Source organism: Frankliniella occidentalis, unplaced genomic scaffold, assembly GCF_000697945.3.
Source record: "Frankliniella occidentalis isolate FOCC.00 unplaced genomic scaffold, Focc_3.1 Scaffold23, whole genome shotgun sequence".
NCBI classification, from domain to species: domain Eukaryota; kingdom Metazoa; phylum Arthropoda; class Insecta; order Thysanoptera; family Thripidae; genus Frankliniella; species Frankliniella occidentalis.
The window spans coordinates 1121834-1131221 of NW_026267153.1; the positions used below are offsets into that span (position 1 = coordinate 1121834).

The following is a 9388-nucleotide window of genomic DNA, read 5'->3' on the forward strand; positions in this document are numbered from 1 at the left end:
GAAGGCGGGCACGGCGCCGGCGCCAGTGAGCGGGCGCATCCCTTGTCGACCAAAAGCCAACCCCGACCGGCGTCATGGTGGTCAACTTCAAGGTGTTCAAGAAGGCCTCCCCGAACGGGAAGGTGACCCTGTACCTCGGCAGGCGCGACTTCGTGGACCACATTACGGGCGTCGAGCCTATTGGTGGGTGTTGACTGGTGTTGAAGTACCCCGGGTCGCAGGAGTGGTGGGTTGTGATGGTGACGACGACGACGTGGTGCCTTGTGCAGATGGCGTCATCACCGTGGACCCCGAGTACCTGCAGGGCCGCAAGGTGTTCGGTCAGGTGGTGTGCTCCTTCCGGTACGGCCGCGAGCAGGATGAGGTCATGGGACTCAACTTCCAGAAGGACCTGTTCCTGGCCTCGGAGCAGATCTACCCGCCGCCGGAGAAGGTGGACCGCAACAGCACTCGGTTGCAGGTAAGGCCGAACAGTATGCACGCGTCCTGGACGTCATCCTCACGAAGGGCAGCCCCGCCATGAAGCCACCTCCGTCCTCCCTGCCCCCAGGAGCGGCTCCTCAAGAAGCTCGGTGACCACGCCGTGCCCTTCGCCTTCAACGTCCCCGCGTCGGCCCCCGCGTCCGTCACCTTGCAGCCCGGGCACGAGGACGAGGGTGAGCCCTGCGGCGTGCAGTACTACGTCAAGATCTTCGTCGGGGAGACCGAGACGGACCGCAGCCACCGCAGGTAGGTTACCGCGGACTTCCCCGGCCCGTGCCTCTTCGACGGCGAGCTCACGGCGTGTCCGCGTTTGTTCTCCAGGAGCAGCGTGGCCATGGGCATCCGGAAGGTGCAGTACGCGCCGTCCAAGCAGGGCCGCCAGCCGTGCACCGTCGTGCGCAAGGACTTCATGATGAGCCCCGGCGAGCTGGAGCTGGAGGTGACCCTGGACAAGCAGCTGTACCACCACGGCGAGAAGATCGCCGTCAACGTCTGCATCCGCAACAACAGCAACAAGGTGGTGAAGAAGATCAAGGCCATGGTACAGCAGGGGGTCGACGTGGTGCTCTTCCAGAACGGGCAGTACCGCTCCTCCATCGCCTCTATGGAGACACAGTGAGTGCTTGTCGGCAACTAGAGCTGGACCAGCTGAACTACTGCAGTGCTCGTTTGGTTTGTTCTGTACTCGACTATGTCTCCGCAGGGAGGGGTGTCCCATCCAGCCAGGCTCCTCCCTACAGAAGGTGGTCTACCTCACGCCCTCGCTCACTTGCAACAAGGACCGGCGAGGTATTGCCTTGGACGGCCAGCTCAAGAGAGAGGACACCAACCTGGCCTCATCTACTCTGTATGTCAAATTCTCATCTTTTAGAGAGACAATTTATCCTTAGTCAGCTAAAATAACCTTTTCAAAAATATTTTTTTTGGTACTCTCAAGGTTGGCATCTCCAGACCAAAAAGACGCCTTTGGCATAGTTGTTTCGTACTCGGTGAAGGTGAAACTATTCCTTGGGGCACTTGGTGGAGAAGTCACTGCAGAACTCCCATTTGTTCTTATGCATCCAAAGGTAGAAATTTAACAAAGCACATTCTTCTCTGACTTCCCGACAAGCTGCAGTATTAATTTCCATCTTATCTTTCAGCCTTCAAAAGTGAGATTGGTCCATGCTGACAGTCAAGCAGAAGTTGAATGCTTCCGTCAAGACACAATTGACTGTGCAGATGCAGAAATTGCTGCTCATGGGTAGACAAATCTTTCCATGCAATAAAGATCTATAACTTAATTTTTTAACTCAGTAGAGGGAAGATGATACAAACAATGTTCTCGGCTGGGAATGCAAGACTAAAAACAAAAGTGCCACAAAAAAGGAAAAATGCATTCAACTTTATATTTTTGTTACATGTTCTATGTAAAAGGGAGACTGTATGTAACTGTTGATGATTGGATTAATTTTATAAGAAGAAATGTACGCGGCTAAAAAGACATTCAAATAATTTATACAGACATTTACATACATAGAACAGTCAATAGGATAAATAAAATAACAGATATCAAAAAGTTTACTTATTTACATAGATTGGCAATTGTTTAAAAGATAAGTCTTTTTTTGAAAAAGAATCATTACAGTGAAACTGAAAATTGGAGTAGAATTAATTCTACTGCAATATATAACAAGAGATCATTTATATATCAATGGTAACAGTAGGAAACAGAGAGTAGATATCACAACCTAGAAAATTAAGTATGTAAAAAGAAATATTCTCATTACATTTATGAATTTACTTCAGACAAAATCTAGAAATACTTCCATGTCTGCAGCAAAGTTTGATCTCCAAACCTATAAAGAAGGGGTCAAAAATTATTTTTCTACAGGAACTACAAAATAAATAAATCAAGATAAAAATTACTTCAGGGAATACTTACAGAGGATTTTCCTTTGAAGCAATGTTCAATAAATCACGCAAGCGTCGGGCACTGTGGATGTGATCTTTTCCTTTGCCTGATGAACACTCATTTAGGAACACCTCCAATTGAGGATACTGTTTTTGGATATCAAGAGGTATGGAGTGCAAGAGACCACCAGGTAGTGAGTTTCCACTACTTCCCATTCCAGGCCCAAGAAGTTGCTACAGTGAATAACGACCAGCTGATTAATTGATTCATTCCAAAGGAAATTATTTGGTGCTAAAATATAACCAACCCTTAGGCAAGTATGTATGCTAAAGGAGTAGTTTGTCTAAGTTTCATACCTCACAGATCACATGATGGTTGTGGTCACTTATGTGATGTTGACACAAGCTATCAGAAGAAAAGGTATTGCAACCTGGACAGTCATCATACACCTCACTAATATGAGACTCATTCCAAGCATCAGGAATATCTGGGAGTAAAAACATAGAATTTACATTGGTCCTGTTAGTGCCCTTTCCCAGGAACTATTTTATAAAGAAATATGAATGAAATCATCGTTATTTGCTCACAAGTTGGGTGACGGTCAACAACCACCAGATGCTCCAGATCTACAAAAGATAACTTTCCCTTTTCATTTACAACAATATTATCTGATGAAATATCAAGTAAATAAAATGCAAATTGAGGATGGGAAAATGTAAAGCGATCAGCTGCTAGGAGAAGTTGTAGTGATAACCTGGAGAAAAAATTAGGTTTCTGATTCATAGAAAATTCCTATGCACATGAATATATTTATGATAAAAAACCACGGAACTCACCCAGCTCGCTCAGGCCAAGATCTAGAAAGAAAATCTGTTAAGGGTTCTCCAGCATGTAATGTAACTGCAATGCGTCCACAAGCACCCAAGTAGTGAGGAACAGGCCAACCATCTTCTGCTCTCATAATCTAGATTTTTAAAAAAATATCATCTGTTATATCCAACCTTAAATACAAATTTATAATATTTTCCAAAATTTAGAAGAAGCATTACTTGTAATAAAAGCGGTTCAGGGTTGATGAGGAGAAGAGTCCAAATATGAGCAGTTGCTCCATCATTCACTAATCTCCCATGATGAGAGCCATTAATTTTGGGCAAAGTAGAGCTGAAAAGATTGTCTACATGCTCCATGGAGGGACAAAGCCTTAAGCGAAATTCATTGAAGTCCTTAGACTCATTTAGAAGTCTTTCAATAGAATCACGAATACTTGGTACTTTCAAAACAACTTCTTTTAACTACAGAAAGAAATTACATTGTTAGTTTCAGAGACCGATACACAATCAGAGGTAAGGAAAAAAATTTCCCCCCAGAAATAATTGTTAACAAAAAAACTTACTTTAGGTCCACAGCTTTTCTGGTATCCCATGGCAAGACAAATTTTACTGTCTAAGTGCTGCAACTCTGACCTATGTCCAAGTCTTTTAATTATAACCTTTTTGTCTTTCAGTAGGCCAGAAAAAACATTTTTTGTGGCTATTATATTTGCTAGTACACCAAGACGGCCCAAAAAATCAAAGGAAATTGATATCTGATAGAAGAAGAGAAAAATATGATGAACTGATAAATGAGAATGATATAAATGTAAATGATTTCGGTAAAATATGCTTGTGATTTACCTCTGAGGGTCCGTGGAGAATTTCACTACAAAGAGAAACTCCATAGCATGCCGGGCATTTGTGAAGTTCAAGAATGTCTCTCTCATTCGGATGAATACAAGTCTGGAAGAACACCAGAGAGACCAGGCCAAGGACTAGACCTAAAGAAAGCCGACGTATTCCAAGTTTCCGAATAACACCACGAATAGCAAACATTATGTGATGTTGGTGCCTCTTCATTCATTATAAAATTATAAGTGAAATCTGATAGAAAGAGAAATTGACCATGGTTACACTGTGACATAAATATATACATATGATTACAACTATGGGGGAAATAGACAAACTATAAATTTAAAGAGGTTAGGCAGTCATTTTAACTCTAAGGCACTGCCGACGGATTTCACCTTTATTGAATGGGAGTAAAGTAATGGTTTAAAAACTAGTGAAAAAACAATTGATACTCGATAAATTAAAATTTCACCTCGAACATATGTAGAAACACCTGTTGCTTAATTTGTTTATATCCGCCGATGTCATGTCATGACATTCCTTGTTCACTAACTTTATTTCAGAACTAGCAAAAGAGGTCTCATGACCTAGGAAGAGAATCAACGAAGAAAGAAGAGTATATATGTGTTAGATCGTCTAACGCATTTTCTTCCGACAAAGTTTCAGATTTTCTTCTGTAGTTTAGATCGGCAGCTACTTTTTAACACATTTCTTTTAAAGGTGCTGTGTACTCGCGCCTCTTCCATCGTTTGTTTACGCGACTGCAGCGCCATGGGCTACCTGTGGCGACTTTCACAATCAAACCAAAAACAAAACACAGACAATGTGAAACTCGGGAGTGGATTCTTTTGGTGTTCGGTGTTGTGTTCTGCTGCAAAATAAGTCAACATTTAAAGCCCCTCCTGGACGCCTGCGCTTGTTGTTTGGCTCAAGAAAATAATTTTAATTGATTGACGATGGGGGCGCTGTCGAGCAGACCGAGCGCGGGGGTGGAGGAAGTGGATATTGCTTCGAACCACGCATACAAATATCCTCCTAGATCCGGTAGGTTAACCTGCTTCTAAGAACTGGAGCTTTTACTTCAATGATGATCAGGAATATGTATTTTCCTTTATTTATTGCCCAGTGAATTTTCACTCTCCGCGGAATCTTTGTCGTCCCCTTGTAGTTGGTTGTAATGTCTGTGAGCTATACTTACCCAGCTCACCTGATCTCATGCCTTATTTATTTATGTTACTTCCTGGTTTGACTTTTTTTGATATGGTGCTGTGGAATTTAGAACCTCTTGTCTAATGTCGTGACAGGTGTGACAATTATACTCAATGTTTAAATCTGAACTGTACTCGGGATGGCTTACATGGTCTATTAAAATGGCAATGATGTTAGAGAGTTATAACTTATTTTGTGCAGTATGACTAACTTTTTAATTTATTTTTAAGGGAACTACTTTGGAAGTCATTTCATAATGGGGGGTGAACGATTCGATACGCCACAACCAGAAGCATATCTGTTTGGAGAAAATCCAGATCTGAATTTCCTGGGAAGCCGACCAACTGCGGTGAGTTAATTTGAACAATTTCCTTAGTAGACTTCTTAATTTTCATGACCAAAATGACCTCCTCCTGGCTACACGCCTGGTTTGGTGTAAGTTAGTCTCCACCTTCAGCTCCTAAACTACTTAAATACCACTCAGCCCTTGAAATGCAGCCTAATTGTCTCACCCATATGTATCAAACATGTTTGATACACTGACACTCAGCCTTTTTATTTCTATTTTTTATTTCACAGTTCCCATATCCCCCTCCTCAAGGCAATGAGCCAACCAAGACACTCAAAAGTCTGATAAATATAAGGAAAGAATCTTTAAGATTTGTTCGGTGTCCTGATGCTGTTGGCAAAGTTGAAGAAACTGATGGGGATGTTGCTCCCAAGTCAACTCAATTCAATATTGAATTCACGTTTGACTGTGATGCCAAGTGTGGTATCACTATATACTACTTTTGCAGTGAAGAAGTCACTGCTGATGGGATTGTGTAAGTATTTTGTATACAGTAATTATTTTAAAAATGTTTAATTATTTACAGAGTAACCTTTTGTTCCTTATTAATTTGTAGTTATACACCAAGAGATCCATTAATGAACTCAGAAACCTATCATTACAAAAGAGGTGCCAATCAACAATTTTCTCAAGTGTCTCACGTTTTTGATCCAAGTCCGTACAATGATGGTGAATTGATCTACAACACAGAGAGAGAAATCATACCAATTGCAATTCACTGTGTTGTTGAGGAAGGGATTGAAGGTGTGTACTGTGCATAGTTTTCTTTCTGTTTGTAACACAAGAAGTATTAATGCAAAAATATCTGTAATATGATTTTTATCTTGGTTCTTTATATTTTTAGAGCCTAAGCAGTCTCATACTACAATAGCTGTGATAGATCGTCACTCAGATGGATCATATGTCTTGAAAGCTCTCAAACAAAAACTTTATGTTGATGGTCTTTGCTACCTGTTACAAGAAATCTATGGCATAGAAAATAAAAACAACGATAATAACAAGGTAACCTACGTTCATTGATTTATGTCAAGTTAATTTTTTATTGTTATGGTGCTAATATTTTAAAATTTTTGATGTGGTTGCTGTTTTACAGTCAACTGCTGATGATGATACAGAGGACAATGGCTCAGAATGTGTGATATGTATGAGTGATGTACGAGATACTTTGATTCTACCCTGCCGTCATCTGTGTCTTTGCAACAATTGTGCTGATTCCCTCCGTTACCAAGCTAATAACTGTCCCATATGCCGAGCTCCTTTTAGGGCCTTACTTCAAATTAAAGCCTTGCAGAAGGCGTCTGCGAATGGTCTATTACAGTCAGTACCGGCAGAGGTAAGAATCTGACTACAAGTTGTCTTTTAAAATGGAATCTAGATTTATCAGTTTCCTGGTCTTATATAATGAATTTCTTTCAGGGAAACTTAGACAACATTCCACCTGGTTATGAAGCAGTGTCATTAATAGAAGCTTTAAATGGCCCTTACACCACAAGAACAATACCTGCGGTTACATCTCAAGATCTTTCATTACCGGATCTTCCTGATCTAGATGGCCCAACTCAGGCAGCTGAAATTCTGAACAGGTGAGTAAAACTTAACCTTATAGGTTTTTAGTTTTGGAGAGTATTATCACCTCTAACAATGTCGGGTGATTACTTTCAGAACAAACTTGGAACACACACCAAAATCAAATAAACTTCATAACACATTGGATGATAATTGCGAAGGAGCCAAAGGAACTAGCCGATCAGTGTCTGATTCTAGATCGTGTCCAACTCCAGAGGTAAGGATTGCCATAATTTTTTTTATTAATGCCAGTTTCTGTAAAACTAATATCAAACTCAGTTCCGCATGTCGGTGCTTCTGGCGCGAGAAATGGAAAGCATAAAGGAACAGGGTAAATCACCAAGATCTGGTCGTCACAGTGCCCGTACAGGGGTTAGAGATAAGAGTGCTCTGCGGCCAAGAGATACAATAAGACATATCAATGAAAAAGCTGCAGCTGCAGCAGTAGCTGCCATGGACACTGATGAGGTAGGATTAATTTGTATTACCTTTTATCAACATGTCATTAATTGCATTGCTAATTGAATGATTATTTTATTGATAACGCCTATTGTTTAAATCTGATTTTATAGTGCCAAGATGAAGACAGTGAGGCAGAAAAGCTGTCCCCTTTGTTGGATGCAGCCACCAGCACAGATCCTTCACCTCAGGACTCACCAGCCGTGTGTGTCTCCGCTACAGTGGACATTGAGGAGGTGGAGGATGGCTCTGATGACCTAGATATCAAGGTTGATGGATATGCAGCTGCATTTGCTGCACCATCTCCTGTACCAGCAGCTCAATGTAGGATTGTTTGTCAGTCTGACCTAAGCATCTTTGTGTTGGGTTTGGTATCATTCTGATGATGAAATCACTGTGCTGCAGGTCGGAGCAATAGCATCAGAAATGGACCAACAACTGAGGGAGACTGTAGTGGTCTCGTTGTTGGGGGAGATGACTCTGACTACTACACCCCTGAGGACCCAGCCACCACCATTCTTAGCCCCCTACATAACAATGAAAAGGTATGTCTTGTGGGAATAAGTTTCAGCCACAATACTACTCGTCCATCATTTTCTAATCAGAATTATTCACTCAGGAACGAGGTTTGTCTGGAATCTCCTGCAACACTGTACCATCTTCAGTGGAGAGCACTCCTGGGCGGTGGATTGGGTCTCGGGAAGGTCACTTGGCAGGGATAGGCTCTCTCCCTGGCACACCCCTCTCCTCTGCCTCGCACTTTAGCAATCGCAGCAGTAACGACAGCTACAGCAGCAGCAGCAGCACCAGACAGCTGCTGGCCAACAACGGAGGCGATGCGGTGCCGCCCTCGCAGGATAAGGCGGTGCCGCTTTGAGACATGTGGTCTGTCCTGTCCGGGCAGGACCGAGCACTGCGCTCGGTCCTGTCTGGGCAGGACAGGGCCCCTGGGTCTGCTGTGGCGGGCCAGGAGAGGGCGGTTCAGCTCTGAGCGAGCATATCTAACTGCCTATCCAGAAGTGGTTTATACTTGCATTTAGAAGTGTATGTGGTGGCTCTCTATTGCATTTAAAATACCTCTGTCAAGGGGTACTCAACTATTGTGATCAAAATACTGTGTATGTATTGTACATGTTGCTTGTTTATTATGTAGGTATTGTAGGTATTATTATTATATTATTCTTATCACTTCACTATAGTCCTGTTTTCCTATGAATTGCTTGAACTATTAAGAAAGCATAGAGTAAGTAGCTTCTTTGTGTTTAAAATTTGTGAATGAATTATGTCAAGTATTTTATCATACCATGAAAAGTGTTGTCATAAACTTATGTTAAGTATTACTCATTAATAGATTCTCCAGCACAAATTTGTAAATTCATAATGTGAGCCTTTCTTTGCCGCCTTAAGAAAGTCTACCATATTATTATTGTTATTCTTCTGTGAGGAAGAGAAAAGTTTAAGAATACTCAAACTTGCCAATCTCAAAGTGACCACTTTCCTAGTCAATCTTAACAGCCAAGTTGCTGCCTTCATAGCATCATCACATTTGTTTTCGTGTCAGATGTTAAAATTTTATTTTTTAAATATTATCCTGCATACTGTCAGGTGTGATAAGAAACAGTATTTTTAGAACAAAAATCAAACAAACAACAAAACCTTAGTACTGCAATAAATATTATTCTGTACTAGACAGTATGACATGACAGATTTTTAGAAATGTCTTCCACTTCAAGAATAGTGCTCTTTTTTGCCTGCTTGTGGTAG

General features: G+C 41.6%; 3 protein-coding genes across 4 annotated transcripts; 2 read left to right on the plus strand and 1 right to left on the minus strand.

Annotated features, from left to right (window-relative positions):
- On the plus strand, window positions 1-2463 carry LOC113216044 (arrestin homolog). The gene is made up of 7 exons (XM_026435740.2): window positions 1-183; window positions 270-460; window positions 551-729; window positions 805-1098; window positions 1187-1330; window positions 1421-1550; window positions 1626-2463. Exons 1-7 carry the CDS (start codon window positions 75-77, stop codon window positions 1728-1730), a joined length of 1152 nt encoding a protein of 383 aa, XP_026291525.1. The 5' UTR covers window positions 1-74; the 3' UTR covers window positions 1731-2463.
- On the minus strand, window positions 1959-4740 carry LOC113216042 (divergent protein kinase domain 2A-like). Of its 2 annotated transcripts, none has more exons than XM_026435739.2 (9): window positions 4514-4740; window positions 4051-4293; window positions 3771-3962; window positions 3427-3669; window positions 3214-3341; window positions 2965-3131; window positions 2734-2864; window positions 2408-2610; window positions 1959-2321 (listed from the first exon to the last, which is right to left on the minus strand). In XM_026435739.2, exons 2-9 carry the CDS (start codon window positions 4267-4269, stop codon window positions 2279-2281), a joined length of 1326 nt encoding a protein of 441 aa, XP_026291524.1. In that variant the 5' UTR covers window positions 4270-4293; window positions 4514-4740; the 3' UTR covers window positions 1959-2278. The 2 variants fall into 2 exon arrangements, with proteins under 2 accessions (XP_026291524.1, XP_052120963.1); XM_052265003.1 differs by lacking the exon at window positions 4514-4740 and adding an exon at window positions 4437-4457.
- Window positions 4741-4856: 116 nt separating this feature from the next.
- Window positions 4857-9319, plus strand: LOC113216041 (probable E3 ubiquitin-protein ligase MGRN1). The gene is made up of 12 exons (XM_026435737.2): window positions 4857-5085; window positions 5481-5599; window positions 5830-6074; window positions 6156-6343; window positions 6444-6601; window positions 6693-6932; window positions 7016-7182; window positions 7262-7382; window positions 7445-7633; window positions 7738-7948; window positions 8030-8169; window positions 8244-9319. Exons 1-12 carry the CDS (start codon window positions 4998-5000, stop codon window positions 8499-8501), a joined length of 2124 nt encoding a protein of 707 aa, XP_026291522.1. The 5' UTR covers window positions 4857-4997; the 3' UTR covers window positions 8502-9319.
- Window positions 9320-9388: the final 69 nt, after the last annotated feature.

What these genes read in the sequence shown, in the direction of transcription:
- LOC113216044 (XM_026435740.2), top strand. Translation starts at nt 75, where the DNA reads ATGGTGGTCAACTTCAAGGTGTTCAAGAAGGCCTCCCCGAACGGGAAG. An exon ending in GCAACAGCACTCGGTTGCAG is followed by an intron (nt 461 to 550) that starts GTAAGGCCGAAC and finishes CCCTGCCCCCAG; the next exon opens with GAGCGGCTCCTCAAGAAGCT. An exon ending in ATCGCCTCTATGGAGACACA is followed by an intron (nt 1,099 to 1,186) that starts GTGAGTGCTTGT and finishes ATGTCTCCGCAG; the next exon opens with GGAGGGGTGTCCCATCCAGC.
- LOC113216042 (XM_026435739.2), bottom strand. Translation starts at nt 4,269, where the DNA reads ATGAAGAGGCACCAACATCACATAATGTTTGCTATTCGTGGTGTTATT. An exon ending in TCTTGGCCTGAGCGAGCTGG is followed by an intron (nt 3,132 to 3,213) that starts GTGAGTTCCGTG and finishes TTTTTTCTCCAG; the next exon opens with GTTATCACTACAACTTCTCC. An exon ending in TGTTGACCGTCACCCAACTT is followed by an intron (nt 2,865 to 2,964) that starts GTGAGCAAATAA and finishes TTTTACTCCCAG; the next exon opens with ATATTCCTGATGCTTGGAAT.
- LOC113216041 (XM_026435737.2), top strand. Translation starts at nt 4,998, where the DNA reads ATGGGGGCGCTGTCGAGCAGACCGAGCGCGGGGGTGGAGGAAGTGGAT. An exon ending in GTCACTGCTGATGGGATTGT is followed by an intron (nt 6,075 to 6,155) that starts GTAAGTATTTTG and finishes ATTAATTTGTAG; the next exon opens with TTATACACCAAGAGATCCAT. An exon ending in GATCGTGTCCAACTCCAGAG is followed by an intron (nt 7,383 to 7,444) that starts GTAAGGATTGCC and finishes TATCAAACTCAG; the next exon opens with TTCCGCATGTCGGTGCTTCT.